This window comes from Euprymna scolopes, chromosome 28, assembly GCF_053919585.1.
Source record: "Euprymna scolopes isolate OS-2025 chromosome 28, ASM5391958v1, whole genome shotgun sequence".
Classification (NCBI taxonomy): Eukaryota; Metazoa; Mollusca; class Cephalopoda; order Sepiida; family Sepiolidae; genus Euprymna; species Euprymna scolopes.
In genome coordinates this window covers 641,252-659,265 of record NC_136509.1, presented here as the reverse complement: position 1 = coordinate 659,265, position 18,014 = coordinate 641,252, and the positions used below count along the sequence as shown (strand labels likewise).

General features: G+C 35.0%; 1 protein-coding gene across 1 annotated transcript in view; it reads right to left on the bottom strand.

The window, feature by feature from the left end:
• Nucleotides 1-9,986: 9,986 nt before the first annotated feature.
• LOC145249341 (uncharacterized) overlaps nucleotides 9,987-18,014 on the bottom strand; it is a 108,406-nt gene continuing 100,378 nt past the window's right edge. The window contains exons 9-11 of the mRNA XM_080110918.1: nucleotides 15,425-15,589; nucleotides 13,791-13,928; nucleotides 9,987-10,157 (exon numbers count right to left, since the gene is read on the bottom strand). Of these exons, the coding sequence (XP_079967044.1) occupies nucleotides 10,110-10,157; nucleotides 13,791-13,928; nucleotides 15,425-15,589 (351 nt within the window). The 3' untranslated portion in view covers nucleotides 9,987-10,109. The remainder of the gene's footprint in view (nucleotides 10,158-13,790; nucleotides 13,929-15,424; nucleotides 15,590-18,014) is intronic.

Genomic DNA, 18,014 nt, shown 5'->3' with positions numbered 1-18,014 from the left:
ATATATATATATATATATATATATATATATATATATATATATATATAAAAGTTTTAAAGCTGTAATGTTGTTTTCTTTAGGGCGAGAAATATATATATATATATATATATATATATATATAAATTACAATAAGTTTACCAAGGTAATCAAAATGGTAAACTTAAAATATATTATAAATATTAAAGAGTTAATATTTACAAGTAAAATAAACTCAGCCAGATGTAAAAGCTCAATAAAACCGAAAAGGAAATAGAGCTTATAATATGAACAAATGATTAATAAAACATGTTAAAAGACATCTTGAAAAAGAGTTAAAAATATATTTAATTTTAAAAAGGAAGCACAAGATAAGTGGACTATCCACTTATCTTGTGCTCTCTCTCTCTCTCTCTCTCTCTCTCTCTCTCTCTCTATATATATATATATATATATATATATATATATATATATAGCTTTAAAACTTTTATTGAGAACATCAATTCAGGTAACTTCATTATGTAGTAGAGCTGACATCTATTCAATGTAGCCGCCTTAAGACTCAATCTCCACCTCAATACGGGTCTGGAATTGGGAGCATGCCTTTTCCATAGGTCCCGGCGGGAGCTCGGCGAATACTCGGCGGATGAAGGCGATCAGGCTGGCTTTGGTATTGTGGGAAATCATGTTGATTTTCTCGAGGTATGATCAAACGAAGTAGTCTAGCGGGTTCAGGTTGGGGAGAGGGGTCAGTGAGAGAAAAATAAAAAGTGGTAGTACTCCTTTTGAAGCCAAGTCTGGGTCTCCTTGGACTTGTGGACCGGCGCTGAGTCCTGCTACCACACACAGGATCTGCCAGCAGCCACCTGATTGCACCAGGAGATAATCATACTCTTCAGCACATCCAGGTACATTTTGGTGTTAATTTACAAGCCAACTTCGAGGGTGTGTGGTGGCATGATATGGCCCTCACTTGAAAACACACCAAGACCATAACAGTGGCAGGAGACCTGTGCCCTCAAGCGTTGAACCGTTCGGATTTGCATTTTGAGAGTGCTGGCAATGGTCCTGTAGTCACAACTTTGATCGGTAGAGAGCATGATCTCGCCCTTTCAGACATTATAGAAGGCTCCTGTCGCTCTGAAGATTTGTACACAACTGGCCAACTAGTAAGATGGTCTGCAACCAAAAAAGAACACCGGTGGTCTAGATGTATCAGAATTTTTGTAGGAATTTTTGACACCCCTAACACGAAACTGCGAATAAAATATAAAAATCTCGTAATTTCTCTGTTAAAAGTGGGTTATTTATTTTCTTTATGGATTATACTTCCAAAATAAACTATTACAGTTGTTTTAAAAGGAATAGAAATATTTTTTTTTAAACAGTAATGAATTTTCCGAACTCAATATTTTTCAATTTTTAAACTTTAAAAATCTATCAAAATTTTTCTATTGATTCTTTTTTTACGATATTTTCAGGGTCAATGTGAAATTTTATGTTCTTTCCAATAAACCGAATATAATATTTTAGACAAACGTTTTTTTTTTAAATTCACGCCCCCCATTTTCAAGTTTCTATTAAAAAGCAAATAATTAATTTATGTTTAATAGTTTTATATATCACAAATTGAAGAGAAAAGGTCAATAAATAATATATTCAAATTTAAAACAAAAAAAAAACCCCGTTTTTTAGAAATTTACCTGTAAAGTCCGAAGTTTAAAACCTTTTTTTTTAAAAAATGAAACCTTGGTCCTTGCTCCTTTAATTGAAAAAAAAATTAGGGCTTGAATTACATTTTTCGAGGAGTTATAAGCTTGGAAAGATGGGGTGGAATTATTCACTATTTTCACGAAATTTCTGATACACATACCGGTGGTCTTCATCAAACAGAAATGGAATCATGTCGTCTTTTCTAAGGCGACAATTTTATTGTTCCATATATATATATGTACGTTGTGGGGGCACAAGTGCAACGGGTTCATCAGAGTGTATTCCATTAAAATATTTGTAAAACAGGGGTTTGAGCTTATTTCACAAAGTGGGATCTATTAGATTGAAAACTCTTTTGGGGGGGCCTATCCATTTATGCTCACTTCAAGTTTACAGCCCCCCAAAAGAGTTTTCAATCTAATAGGTCCCACTTTGTGAAATAAGCTCAAACCTCTGTTTTACAAATATTTTAATAGAATACACTCTGATGAACCCGTTGCACTTGTGCTCCCACAACGTACATATCCCCGACAAATCTGCTTAGCAATAAAGCCACCGCATTCACTGTTGAGGTCCCTTATTGCCAGAAATCTTTCTACTCTAATAGTTTCTTTCCTTGAACAGCTAGACTTTGGAATTCCCTTCCTGCTACTTGCTTCTCTGACTACTGATATGCAGAACTTTATATGCATCGTAAATCAACATCTTGTTAATCTTTATTAGGCATGGCTCCAATTTGTAGCCACTTACGCCCAAGTGGCGATATGCCTTGTTAGGTATGAACGTGAGTAAAAAAATAATATTTATGTAATAATCCGCACTAAATAAAAAAAGCTAAATACAACCAAGATAGGAAATCGAGCTTATGATAGAACTCAAATTGAGACTGTAAATTATATTTTACATAAATTGAATTAAATTTATCTAAAGTATAAATTATAGTCTTAAATTTTGTATTCCTTTCTCTCTCTCTCTCTCTCTCTCTCTCTCTCTCTCTCTCTCTCTCTCTCTCTCTCTCTCTCTCGCATTGATTTTCTTGGATTAAGTGCCCTAAATGTGAGCAATCTAAGTCACTTCCACTTTAATACATCCAAATAACCCTCAAGCGAATATATTTGTGTTAATACTTATGTCATATACGGCACCAAAAAGGCGTATGTTACGTTGTGTGTGTATATAAATATGCTCCAAAACGACGTCCATGTTGAATAGTTGGGTTTATGTACGTGTAAATGCGTGTATGTATATACGTCGTATCATTTAGTTGATCGTCTAGTGTGTATATTTTAACATTTATGCAACAATTCTAACAGAGAAACGATTGACGTGGACGTATCGAAACGGTTCTTTTTAACGGATATAAATAACACAACACATACCTGAATTATTTACGAACATTTATTTTCATGATTTCAGCCGATATCTTCAAAGATTACAATGTCTTTACATCTTTGTTGCCCGAGGAAACGTCGCTCCCCGCGTCATGGAGAGACCAGCTTCCCTTGAGACGTCCGTTGTCCCCAACGTTCAGCTCACGAATGACTAGAATCTTCATCTTATTACGTGTCTCAGACCAACAGCTGATGTAACCTCAATTTAGTTATTTGTTTATGCAAACCAAAATCATATTTACATCTATTTTCTATTTTCACATTCCTTTTGTAGCGATATTATTATTTGCTGTCAATCACTTTTTCCCAATCTAATTGTTTATTTTTCTCATCATAATAATTGATCCAGCGACCCGCTGTCGCTTGAATAAATCAATTACTACTACTACTACTACTACTACTACTACTACTACTACTACTACTACTACTACTACTACTACTAATAATAATGTTTTGATCCTTGGCCCTGGTCGCCACAGTATACACAGATACTATACTATGATTATAGCCCAAAGGGTCACAACATTACAGTTATATAATCATTATAATATATAAAACTGTGTAATAGCATAGCCATTTAGCTAGTTAATATATAATTTAACATTAGTTGTTGATTAGATATAATTATTTTCAGTTTTCTTGCTTTATAGATTTGATTAATTCGTTAGCTTTTAAGAATATTTGGCAAGACAATGCTTGGCCATTAGACAATAAATCTACGAATTACTTTAGAATAATGTCTTTGATAGTTTTATGGTAATAAATACAATATAAAAATAATTTTGCATTTTTAAATTGATTAGAATTTATTTAAGATATTATTTATTAACGCTTAAAAAATTGTCATGAATAGTATAATAAGGAAAATCATAGTTATCTTTCTTTCTTCATTATTTCTCTACTCGTTATTAATTTAATGAATTATCTCCCTTTTAATAATGTTAAATTTGGCAACATCTTTAAGATCATACAACTTCAATATGGATACAAATGTTTTCTAATTTCCTGCTTCCCAGTAAACCATGAATGTTTTACTGAGAGATTTCAGAAGACCAGTGAATGACAGAGAAAAGATGACGCGCCTTTTGTTTTAATCTAAGACGTCGTTTTATTTGTTAATTCAATAATAACCGGAAATTACTCGCTGAAACGTGTAAATCGTTAGGAGCGAAACGATTTGATAATTGTCCTGCTATGAATGAGTGTTGAATCCATATAAATTTACACTATACTCTTTTTGGATAATTAATCTTTTTACCTGGATTTCAGGACAAGAATTTATCCTAAGTCGGAAGTTGCAGCGATGTGTTTTTTTTTTCACATTATATTTACATTTTTGCATGTCAGTACAGCCCGCGAAACATGAAGCAGGGAGGGAATTGCAAAGACAAGCAGTTCGAGAAAAGAAGCTATAAGAATAAAAAAATATTTCCGGCATTTAGAAACTTCTAGATTGAAAGAGTGGGATTTTGTTGATTGTTAAGTTAGTCGAGGGTATTTATTTTTATTGAAAATAAAAGATATTTATATATATTTAAAAGGCACAAGTGCAAAAAAGTTGCCAGAGCAAATTCCATGGAAGAACTTATAAAACAAGCACAAGAATGCAACATTTCGACAATAAAAATAATTTGAAGGTTAGTAGTGTGTTGACCTATTAGATTAAAGACTTTTTGTTGAACTCTGTCTTAATGAAGATACTAGTGAATAACTAATATTTATGTATATTGATGCAAAATTTAAGGCTTTGTCTAGTAGTGTTTCTTTAGCAATAGGGGGGGGAGTAGAAGTCTACTGTATCGTTGTATAAATTTGCATCTGTGTGCTTCTGTTACTTATGGAACCAAAAAACTGCTTGTGCAATGAATATGAGTACATCCGCGGTTTTCTTTCTTACAAGATTGTGATTGGCTTATTAAACCACCATTAAAGACTGGTGGAGCTACCTAGGGAGAGATGTCCAAAGGTACGCAAACCACACTAAGAACACCACATGCGACTACGACATTCGTTTAGTATGGCGATTTACTAGATTATTATTCGAAATGAAGCCAGGCCGTCCAGCTACTTCAAACGATATATATCACTTACATGAAATCATATCTGTGGCGACTTAGGATTCGAAACAAACTCACAAGTTTAGAAAAAAGAAAATAGTCTAACGACAAACTAATCGAAATGACCTCGCAAATTGAAAAAAAAAAATCTAACGAATAACGTTATAGAGACTTCTCTAGGGCAATTGCTCTTGACATATCAAAGGCCTTCGATAAGGTATGGCGTAAGGGCCTACTTCAGAAGATTTCCAGCTACGGTATGAATGGAAATGTTTTCTCGATCATAAAATCATTTCTCTCCGATAGGCTCATAAGAGTAGTAGTTGATGGGCAGAAATCAGAGGCCATCAATATTAATGCTGGAGTCCCTTAGGGGTCCATCCTAGGCCCAACTCTCTTCCTGATCTACATCAATGATCTCCCAAAACACATACTTAAATCATTCGTTGACATCTATGCTGATGACATGACCATCTATGGCAACACATCAAAGGCCGTAAATGACAAAGTTCTCTCAGATTCTCTCTCCTCTGATCTCGAGCGCGTGGTACAGTGGGGGGAGGAGGTGGCTGGTTACTTTTAATGCATCTAAAACCAAGCTCCTATCTTTACATCATCAACGCTCTGATCCCCATCTGGCATAAATTGATATGGGTGGTTCTCATCTAGGGGAAGCTCCATGTTTTGATAAGCTTCTGGGCTTGATCTTTACCTCTGACCTAAAATGGAATACGTACATAAAGTCAGTTGCCAAGATCGCTGGAAAAATGGTAGGATCCTTCTACCGCTCCAGAAGATATCTCAGCCCTGATGCAATTCTCTATCTGTATAAAAGCCAAATACGTCCAAGGATGGAGTACTGCTGCCACATCTGAGCAGGAGCTGCTAAAAACAGTCTATCCTGCCTTGACAGAGTACAAAATAGGCTTCGTGGCCTAGTGGATGATGCCATTTTCTTTTCCCTGCAACCTCTCTGCCACAGAAGGGACGTTGCGAGCCTGTCTTTATTTTATCGTTACTACCATGGCAGGTGCTCGTCTGAGCTCCAATCTCTCGTCCCCCTCGCCAATCTTTCACGATAAACACCCGCCTAGCTGAAACCACTGTCAAAAATTTTCCCCACTCTTTATCTGTGCCAAAATCAAAACGTAGATTCCATGAACAAAGCTTCTTTCTTAGAAGTTCACCCCTGTGGAACTCTCTTCCGGTCGCCTGTTTCCCACCTGACTACAACCTGGACGTCTTCAAGTCCAATGTGAACAAATTCCTGATAAACCGCCCCCTTAAGTAAGACACTTTATCAGATCTCCAAAACTAACGTACTGCACACACAATAACCCTTATCCCCGAGTGGCTTCCGGGCCTTGATAAGGGGTGACTACCCTGTAAAAAAAACAACAACAAAAATCTTATCGTTATAAAGAAAGTGAGTAATTATTTTTTTCTCCAAGAACGTATAAAAAGATTTTTCTCCAATTTTTACATAAAGTAAGAACTTACCTCTTCCTCTTATTTGTACTTAGACAAGTTATTGTCTTTACAGATTGGGATAATACTTTGTTTTATTGAATACATAAAAACCGAACAGATTGCGGAATTAACTAAAGTGCTTTGAGCTACTTTACAACTGCAATTCCAACAATTCCAGCAACAATTGAAATAAAAAAAATTTCCAACAACAACAACAACAACAACTATTGGAGCAACAAAGACAACGTGAAGAACAAGAGAGTTTTGAAAAGTTATTCAAGCGATAAGCAAAAGAATGTAAATCACTTTTGGAAGATGTATTGTCTATGACCACAAAATTTGAAACAATATTTACGAAAATATGCAAATAATGGTCTAATGAATAACCCATATCCCTGAGTGGCTTGCGGGCCTTGATAAGTGGTGACCACCGTGTAAAAAAAATCACGCTAAAGTTACAAAAGTTGGGAACAGAAGAAAATACGAAATACGTGAATTTAATTTTTTAAAAAACCCATAAGACATGTCATATAGTGAAATAGAAATTTTGTCGAAAATTTTGGATAGTCTGTTTCAAACGCGATACAAGTGGTTAAATATGTTAAAATAGAAGGACGATGATTTTGTCAAGTATACAGGTATGGTTGACGCACACGGAGCATTTGGATTAACGGAATTGAGTGCATAATTAACCAAGCTCTAGTCCATCACCTTACAGATGCTGAACTCCTGGCCGACCAATAATATGGATTTAGGCAAGCCCGTTTCACAGCAGATATCCTAACTGTAATTTCTAAATGTATATCCCATTCACTAGACAAAGCAGGGGAGGGTAGAACGATAGCTCTAGATATATCTAAGGCTTTTGACAGGGTATAGCATGAAAGGCTTCTCAGGAAAATCAGATTATACAGTACCACTGGACGAATACTCAACATACTTAAATACTTTCCAGATAAGAGAAAAATCCAGGTTGTCCTCGACGACGGTCGTGCATCTAAACAATATGATATAAATAGAGGAGTGCCTTAGGGATCTATCCATGAACCTTTATTATTCCTAATATTCATAAATGACCTCCCTGACAAAATTGTCTGTGAGATGGGTATATATGCTGATGACACCACGCTCTATAACAGGCACGACACATATCTAAAGAAATGGTAGAAACACTAGAGGATGACCTCCAATCAGTAGTAGAATGGGGACAAAAATGGATGGTCACATTTAATGCTGCCAAGACTAACCTTTAATAATTACAAGAAACCTTCTCTACCACCAATAGCGATGACAAAAGACTCACTATCTGAAAGTACTTCGTTTAAACTCCTAGGCCTAACGTTCACAGGAAGCATGAGTTGGAACAATTACATTGAGAACATTGCTAGGACCTGCGAAGAAGGTGGGTTCTCTCTACCGTGATAGAAAGCTACTAACGTCCGAAAGTATCCTGTACCTCTATAAGGCCACCATTCGCCCATGTATGGAGTATTGTCACCATATTTGGGTTGGTGCATCTGCTACCAGTCTCTCGCTCCTAGACAAGGTTCAAAAGAGAGTCGTTAACCTGATAGGTTCTGAACTGTCATCGAAGCTTCAGCCTCTGTCCAATCTACGAAATCTTTCATCTCTCCGCCTGTTCTACAAGTATTTTAATGGTGAATGCTCCGACGAACTACAAGCCCTTGTACGCCCTTTACGTAAATACCCCCGACAAACCTGACAAGCAGCTAAATCCCACGCATACACATCCTTAGATATAAGAGAGCTTTTTACTCCAGTAGTTTCTTCCCCAGAACTGAAAGACTTTGTACTGTACTGACATGCAGAAGTTCAAGTGTAATGTGAACAGACATCTTGTTGCCCAACTCCCTACATAGTACCCCTGTAGCTTAGGCCTCTGATAGTAGCCCCCTACATCAAAGTGGCAATGTGCCTTGTTTCGGGTGAAAATGTAATAATAAAATACCTAACAGAATATGTTTACGTTAACAGTAAATTACACAATAAGATTATCATTATATTAAATGATAAATTAAAAGTATTCGACTCAGTTATAAAAATATTTTATTTAAAAATTAATTACAATGTTTGACACTGGTACAGTTTTTGAACCGGACAAGCCTACCTTTGCTCGACGCACAAATACGTAAACAGACAGAAAAGTCGAATAAATACGAACCGGAGTTTAAATCAAAACACAGCAACTCTTCAATACAAAAAAGTACTGAAAGAGAAATACTCATTGTTTGGTCATATATATATATATATATATATATATATATATATATATATTTTTTTTTTAAATGAACATTCACTTTTTTACGAAGATCAATTAAATATTTCTTGTCATGGGAAAGTTAAAAATCAATGTTTTTCTCGAGAAATTATGATTTTCTAGTCAATAAATTAAATATCGCAAAGAACAAGCGTTTCGGCATCTTCCCGCTTTTTTACATAGATAGCAGAAACACGCGGAGCAAAATGTCGATTTAATCTGGTTAAAAAGTTGCGTCAATATACAATATTTTTACTAGAATAAAGAGTTATCTCCTTCCTTCATATATAGCTTAAGGTTGGCATAAACAATTGTTAGTTTTTGTAGTCTTCTACATTCGGCAGCTCACTATTATGCTGCTTACTTTTTAAAATGCTTATATAGCTCCTTTATGCATATTGGCACGATCGAAGAAACAAGGAACACGGAGGGAATTCCAAAGGCAATCAGTCCAAGGAAAGAAGTTATCAGAGTAGAAAATCTTTAAGCATCTAAAGACATCTACAGGGATTTCGCTGTTAGTTCAGTAAGTCGAGAATATTTACATTGGAGAGTACTAGTCCAGTGAGTTCGAAGTGAAGTACTTTTAACATAGGCATGAAGATGCAACTCAGTCGCAATGTGATTGAACTGGAACCCAACAGACAATGCAAGCAATATTAGCTTAGAGATTCTTTCTTTGTTTCTTGTAAAAGAGAGAGATAGTGGTTAGTGCACTAGTGCAAAGGGTGCAACAGCACTGCATGCATGGACGAATGGTGGCTTTATAGAAATATAAGATATTAGCGATTATGAAAATATTGCTAATTTTTCTTACGCTGAAAATTTGTTTTTATTGTTACATTGACAAAATTGGATGTTAAATCCAAGATATATTGATTTAAAAAAATTTCTTCAATTATTAAAATAAAAATGTTATATACAAACTTTGAGGCTAAATTCAATCAAATATTGAATTTAAAAAAATTTTCTTCAATTGTTAAAAAAAATGTTTACTCCTGCATCTTCATTGTAGAATCCTTTAAAGACTACAAACTCGGGAATCTTCATAGAAACGACTGATTTGCACCTGGAAATTTTGTGACGTTGAAAAATCTCAGATTTTGTAGCAATATTTAGAAACATTCTTTATTTCTAAAAATAAACATTTATTAAAATTTTCTTCAATTATTAAAGAAATACAGAGAAAAGTTTGGTTGGATTGCATTTTCATCATAAAATGGTTCAAGGACAATAAATTGGAGGATCTTCATAGCAGTGAATGGTTTTTACCTGAAAAGATAAATTTGTAAAAAAGTATTAAATTCCGTTAGAAATATTTCATTTTTCTTTAACATGGTTTATTAAAAGCAAATAAATATACACTAGTGACGATTATTTTTAAGAAGTAAAGAGAAGAATGATCGGATATATGTATAGACATATTGTTGAATTGAATTCATTTCTGGTTTTGACAGTGTGTCTAAAGTCTCATATACACAGCCGCAGTAAATAATAACATAAAACATAGCATATACAGAGGGGCAACCGAAAATTATTTCAAGTGTACGAGGGACGTTCGATAAGTAATTACTCTGATCCACCTCTAGTTGTCTGATCTAGCTGAAATTTGTCATGTGCAATGATTTATATATCTATGTGTAATCTGCTAAATCACAGCTTTGAACTAATTGGACTTTCTGTCTTACAGATGTTTTTACTGAGTAATCTGGTGTGAAATGGAGCCTGTTGAGTGTTACGCAGCCGATTTTTTTTTGTCTGAAAAAGCGTACACCACAGGGTTCTGATGAAATGAAAGAAACGTATTGTAATTATAGCCCATCGTATGATCTTGTAAAACGCTAACATCATGAATTCAAACATGGTAGGAAATTCGTGGAAACAGCTTCCAGATTTGGTCACCCTTTTTCTGCCATTGATAAAACATCTGTCAGTCAAGTTGAAACTGCCATTTTAGAAGGTCGACGCGTTACTATTTGCCAAATAGTCTTAGATGTTAAAATTAATAGAGTCTGTGGAAACTATCATTCATGATTATTTGCATATGCATAAGATGGATTCCCAGGTTAATGATTTCTTTCCAGAAATGAAACGCTTCGAGTACTCAAAAATGCATTTGATGTGCGAGGAAGATGAGTCAAAGTTTTTCAAAAAACTGATTTCTCAGGATGGAACGTTGGTCTATCATTATGATCTAGACATCAAAGATCCGTCAATACAGTAACAAGCACTTGAATTTACCACCTTAACAGAAGGCAACCGTGTAACAGTTTGCGTGCAAAGTTATACTCACAGTCTTCTACGACTAGAATGGGGTAGTGATAACAAATTTTCTGGCAAATGGTACCACAAGAGCTAATTATGCTTCACTTACGAGGAAATGAAGAGAAAATATCAAAATCAAGAAGCCGGCAAGATCAGCAAAGTTATCATTCTCCTGCAAGGCAACGCTCCGGTCTACAACGCACATGTCACCATATCAGAAGCACGGGCGTGTGGCTATGAAATTCCTACCCCTCTACTACTCTCTTGAATTTGCACTTTTTGACTTCCATCTTTTCCTAGCCAGGAAGTTGTTTTTGAAAGCAAAGTGTTTCTCAGATGTCACGTAATGATTCGACTAATTTCAGAATCTACAAAAACGGTCTCCAGAGCTGCATAAGACGACAGGAGAAATGCGCAACTGTGGCAAGTTTCGTTGCTTTACTACTTTGAAAATTTGGTCAGCGGTATTACTGCTTTAACGCCCCTCGTATAGTTCATCACCACATGATGACATTCAGCAGTGAAAAATACAAACATAGCATACGCGGACTGAATACATATATAAGAAAAATGTTAAAATATATTACTTATAATTTCAATTGCAAAAATAGCACCAGATCATCTAAAACTACATAAATAGCATCACATTGTCTAATCATATATAAGGACAGAAATACAAAACATATTAGTTCTAATATTTGCCCCGCCCTTATATTTATTCCAGCCGATGCAGGTAAGATTGAAAGCAAAAAGAAAAGAGGAAAATCATCTCATTTGAGTATCTTTTTTTATTATTTATTCACTAGGAGTTTTCGCAGAAGTCATCGTCAGTGATTGCTTACTAACAATAACAAGCGATGTACCCTGGAATCTGATTAACATCAAATCTCCCAACTTTCACTTTTTTTTTTAGATAACAATTGCAAATAACTTTGCGTTATTGCAACATTAACTTAACATTGATTTTTCGTTAGTAACGATCATTAGTCTTCACTAGGATTGAAGTGGCAATGAGTCCCCCAAGGTTCTAATAGTTTTCACACTCTTCCAGCGAAAGTTTGGTTTGTGATCTCATACTTTCATCTTTCTGTCATCATTGAATTTTCACAGCTATAATGTGTGGTATCAGCCGAGGATGATGCCTTTTTATATGGGGGCAACTTAGATGCCAGTTCAGGGCCTATCAGATTGGCGACTTTCTTTTGAACCTTGTCTAGGAGCGAGAGACTAGTAGCAGATGCACCAGCCCAAATATGACAACAATACTCCATACATGGGCGAATGGTGGCCTTATAGAGGTATAGGATACTTTCGGGTGTTAGTAATTTTCTAGCACGGTAGAGAGAGCCTACTTTCTTTGCAGCGGCCCTGGCAATGCTTTCAATATAATTGTTCTAACTCATGTTTCCTGTGAACGTTAGGCCAAGGAGTTTGAAAGACGTACTCTCAGATAAAGTGTCGTTGGCCATTGCTATTGTTGGTAGAGAAGGTTTCTTGTATTTATTGAAGGAGACTAGTTTAGTCTTGGCGGCATTGAACGTGACCAGGTAAATCACTTAAATTGGATGTAACTTAGCTTACTTTAAGAGGACGCATGTTAGTTATTGCGAACAACGCGTCTCCCCGCCCACAAATCGGCATAATCTTTAACTTGTCAAATTCCATATGACACCGCGACAACCCTACAGTCCACTAGTGATCGCTACCTACTTGTTCTGCTTGTACTTCAATTCAGCCCTTACCTCTTTCTCCCCCCCCTTACCCCGGCCTCTTACGTTTCTTACATCCTTCCCTCCTTTCTTCTTTTCTAATCTCTTCCTCCCTCTTTCCCTCCCCTCTCCCCTTTCCCAATACTCCAATCCGTATCGTGTTTGGCTGAAGTTTTTAAACTTCATTTCACCCCTTTTCGATGTTTATTTAATTATTAAATCCTAAAAATTAAATGTTGTCAAATGAGAATTGAGACCCCCCCCCTTTTACGTCTTCTTCTTATATCGTGTTTCCAAATCATAATAACCACTTCTGTTAAAGTCTGACGAAGTTGCTGGATCGTTAATACGTGTACCTATTTACTATGCCTCCCCACGGGACAGAGTTAGACACCAGGGTCGTTTTTTAACGTGGAGACGTGTAACTAAGCAGATAAAACGGCAATAAAATAAATAAATAAATATATATATTTGCTCTGCAATAGTATTGAGCCATTTCTTTAGGTTTCTACTAATTACCATTTTTGCTCTCTCTCTCTCTCTCTCTCTCTCTCTCTCTCTCTATATATATATATATATATATATATATATATATATATTATGGTGTATTTTTTCTGTGTTTTTAACTTATATCTGACCTCATATTTCCTAACTATGTAGTTAAATGGCATCGTGATTATGGTAAATAGTAGTGGTGATAGACAGTTTCCTAGAAGATGCCGCTCAGTCATATTATTATTATTATTATTATTATTGTTATTATTATTATTATTATTATTATTATTATTATTATTATTATTATTTGGGTAATATTATATGTAAAATTAACAAGAGAAAGAAAGATGGAGTGAGGGAAAGAGAGAGAGAAGGGGGGGAGAGAAGAGAGCAGAGAGGGTAGATATATCATGGTAGCAACTGTTTGACTACTTACCTTTCCCGATTCAACATCGTTCACTAATTTGAGAAGGTCAAACATACACAATTCTTTGATTCGTTCTTTGAAATAAGTGACCGTGTGGCCGCACTCCATCATCCCACAAAGTGGATTATCCGACGAACATGGTACGTACTGAAATATAACAAATATAATTAATGCTCGTCGGTCAAAATCAATCAATTTTTACGGAAGTAAAATTCGAAGTGAAGTTTGAAAGATCGTGTGGAGTTTATTTTAAAACTACATTTCGAAAACATATTTCTATAAACTTGCGTTCAAAAATAACAGTAGATTATAAGTTTTGTTTTATTAAATAGGCACACACACCTTTCTTTTACTAGAGGTCACAGTTTATCAAGGCTTAAGGGTTACCGAGTGTCGGGTAGACTATGAGACAACACCGTGATGATCAGTAATGGTGGAACCTGCGTAAAGTTTGATTATTTAAGAGGACGGCTCAACAAGAACTTATTTACATTAGATTTGAAAACGACCATGTTATAGCCAGTTGAGAAGCGTCCACACCGTATTGTGCTCCACCGACGAACAAGTCTAAGAAAAAGAATTGTTCATGGAATTTGAAGATCCCTTTGTAGTCGCGGAAGTTTCGTAACGAGATTACTATCAAAGTAAGTAATAATAGTGTTGATTATAATAATTATAATATATTACTAATGTAGATTTGGTATCTGTCAGCCTCTAAGTCGAAATTATACTATTACTTTTATTAATACTCAATTCAATTTAATGTACTACTTCAGACTAATGTCATATCTTTCAATGATCAACTTGATGAGTAGAGTAGTATCTTCTCTGCTATTATGTAACCATCCTCCCATGCATTATTCCATTTTTTAGGGGGGAAGGAGACATAGTGTAGTATATGTTCTATTGTAATGATACTATCAACCCATAAATTACTTTTGCATTTTTTTTTTTGGGGGGGGGGGTGCGGACTAGTGTAATATCTGTTCTTTCCTCCCTTTTTATGAGAGTCTAGTGTAGTATTTTGTCTCGTTTCATAAGAGCATCCTACCAAACATTACCATCTCTTATGTGAATAGTGTTGTATCTGCTGTTGTTATGAGACATCCCTTCCAGGCATTTACTTTTTAAAGGGTGATTTTAGTATATGTTCGTTTCTTATGGCATCGTTCTTCTTGATGTTTTGGAGCCAGTGTATGTTCGTTCATCATATATTCTACTAGCAACAATAATAATAATTATGATAATTCTTCATACTTATTACAATTATGGAACATTGACTTACAGAAAGTGAACAGATAAAATATAGATGTGCCTTTGGAATTCTGGTGGTAATTTCACATATAGAGTTAGGGTTGATTTGAAGCATTAGCGTTTGTAATTAGTTTTGGAATAAGAAATGCATGTAAATATAAACAATTTAGAAAAAATACGATCAGGAATTACAAAACCATGAGAACACTAAGTCCTGTGTGATCGCTCTTCTAATAAGGTACCCGTGGAGTACTCATGGTAGATAAAAAACAAGTGTACGGGTAAAAAAGACCATGTCGACATTACTCAATAAGTAATAAAAAAAAAAGTAAAAAACATCACATGGATAATTTTGATGTAATCAAATATGAGAAAAAGTGCCACAATACCTGTTTCCAAACGTTTGTACGGAATCCTCTCATAACGAGGTATTTTGCTAATTTTTCTTGGTTATTGTCCAAACATTCAAAGAGCGCCCGACTGCTGTATCTACTGACTCCGCCCACCTCTTCCAAACCTCGAACTTGTATTTCTAGAACTGCCATTTTTCCATCCTTAAAAAGGCGCAAATATGAAAAAGAAAACGTGCTTTTAAAAATCTGCGTTAAATAAAATACAAATATTTTTTGTAGAAAACTAATTACTGTTTTTTAATCTTACATCGAGAAAGAAACATTTTGAATAGAAAAAAAAGAGATTTAAAAAATATATTCTTTCTGAAATATGTTTATTTTAAGTTTATTATTGTTTAAATATGTTAATAAAGTTATAAATAAAATTATAATTATCTGGATGAAGTTTTAATAATGTGATACTATTGACATTCTGCAAAAGTGTTAGGAAGTAAAAACAAAGAGGAAACAAAAAGAGGAAATAAGTTGATAAGCAGAACGAAGATACAGAAAGTGAGATTAGTAGAAAGACAATGGGGAAAATGGTTCACAAACACACACAAAGGCATATGTAATAGGATTATTAATAAGGACGTAGCAGAAACTGGAGAAAAAACACATCGGACAGTTTACAGGTTGTTTTAGGAGCGGCAATGAGTTCTGCGACGGTTTACGACGATTTATGACGCTTAGGGATTGTTTACGGACAGTTTTGGGTTTTCGTCAGTAAAAATAATTTGTCAGTTTGGAAGAGTTGAAGGCAGGTTGTAGCTCGGAAGAGATCACGATGACGTTAACTGATGATGAAGAGGCTTCGACAGATGACTAAGGTGTGGACGTTAGCGTTTAAAGGGTCAATGACATCATCCATCCACCCAGGGTGCAACTGATATCGGAGTTCGTGTTTTCTTTTGTTTCTCTGGCGTTGTTTATTTTTATCCTGTCCTCACCTTCTCCGTATTCGCAAACCTGTGAGAGAGGACGACACGGCCAGAACTTGTAGTAGGGAAGTTGAAGGAGAATAAGATAAGGCACACTGCGTTGGGGTTGGCGGCCATTTCGAACGAGGTACTGCATGGTTACACAATAATACAGTTCGCCTATTTTTATAAATAAAAAATAGCACAAATATAATGCCCTTCATTTTTAATATTTACTCAAAACGACACCCTTACTAAAGTCGTCGGATTGACTCTAAACATCGCTAAATTCCGGCTGATTTTCGAACTAGTTGACTAGTTGACGGAATCGATAAAATAGGAGCTAATCACAAATCGTAAGAGTATTTTCTATAATAATGCATAACAAAGGGTTGACAAAGAAAAGAACACAGATCCTTCTATAAATGTAAAATTATCTATATTTAAATGACTTACATTGCTGGGTGTAGGTTATTGAAACTTACAACAGTGAAGAAAGTAAGTAATAGCAATAAAAGTCGGATACTGAAAGTCTTATCTTAGAGCAGTTTATCTACAAGTTTAGATGGCCTTGTTCTGTGTCAAGTTGACAGGGTAGGAAAGTGTGTTAACATCTTTTTTGTGTGTATTATAAAGCTCTCTATCTGCCTTGAAAATTCCAAAGGGTCTCCGTGTGAAGCTCTTAAAAGTTCCGCTCGAATTAATAGGCCCAGAAGTCTAATTAGTCCTCGTGTGGGCAAACATCTTCACTAGAGCTGCTATTCGTAAGAGGTAAGAAATGCCAGTAACTTATACAAAAAATAAACAGTCCAATGACTGGCCGTGTTTCCCATTTCAAAAATCATTAATATGTAATGCGACTTGCGTCGGTAAATTTTATCCTCATCAGTAATGAAATCGGTGAAAAACATTGGACATATTTCCTCAAATCATCTCCTAGTTGTTCCGGTATTTTTTCATAGGGTTTTCGTAATAGATAATACTTAGGTTTCTGTGAGTTTGAATATAAACATTGAAACGATATTTAATTTTCGTTTATAAGTTTTCATTTATAATATCTACCCAACGAATAAATGTAAGATTATTCATTTTTATCATTCTATTGTAAATGGGAAATGTTAAAAGATATATTAAAAGTAAAACAATCGTTGCTTTCATTTCTATTCATCACCTTCTTGTTTCCGTTTCTATTCACCCACTTCTTAGTTTAATTTCGTTTTATACAAAGAGGGTAAATAGGAGCTGTAAGTCCTTCGTGAAAATCCAGATACTTTTAAAAATTCTAATAGTTCTAGACACGAATGTGATCCTATATATACAAAATATTTCGCGCAATTTTTATTTTCTTTAGAGTAATGGTTAGAATTTGATTATTTAGTCGGACAGGCCGACAGAAATTTGCTAATAATGGACTTGATATCGACAATATTATAATCAACTGTGAAGTAACCCGGTGTTATTGTATTCCATGGAGAGAAATTTCTTGAAATAATTTTTTTTCGTAGAAGTTTCATTTAGTTTCAGGTATATAAAAGAAAAAAAAGGAAAATTATTTAGTGTGATTGGAACTAAACGAGGCTTTGCTGTAAACCTATTAGCCCCATCAAACATCTACTATGTTCTTCGTTGCGTCTGTGAAGCATGTTACTCACATTTTATGCAGATAT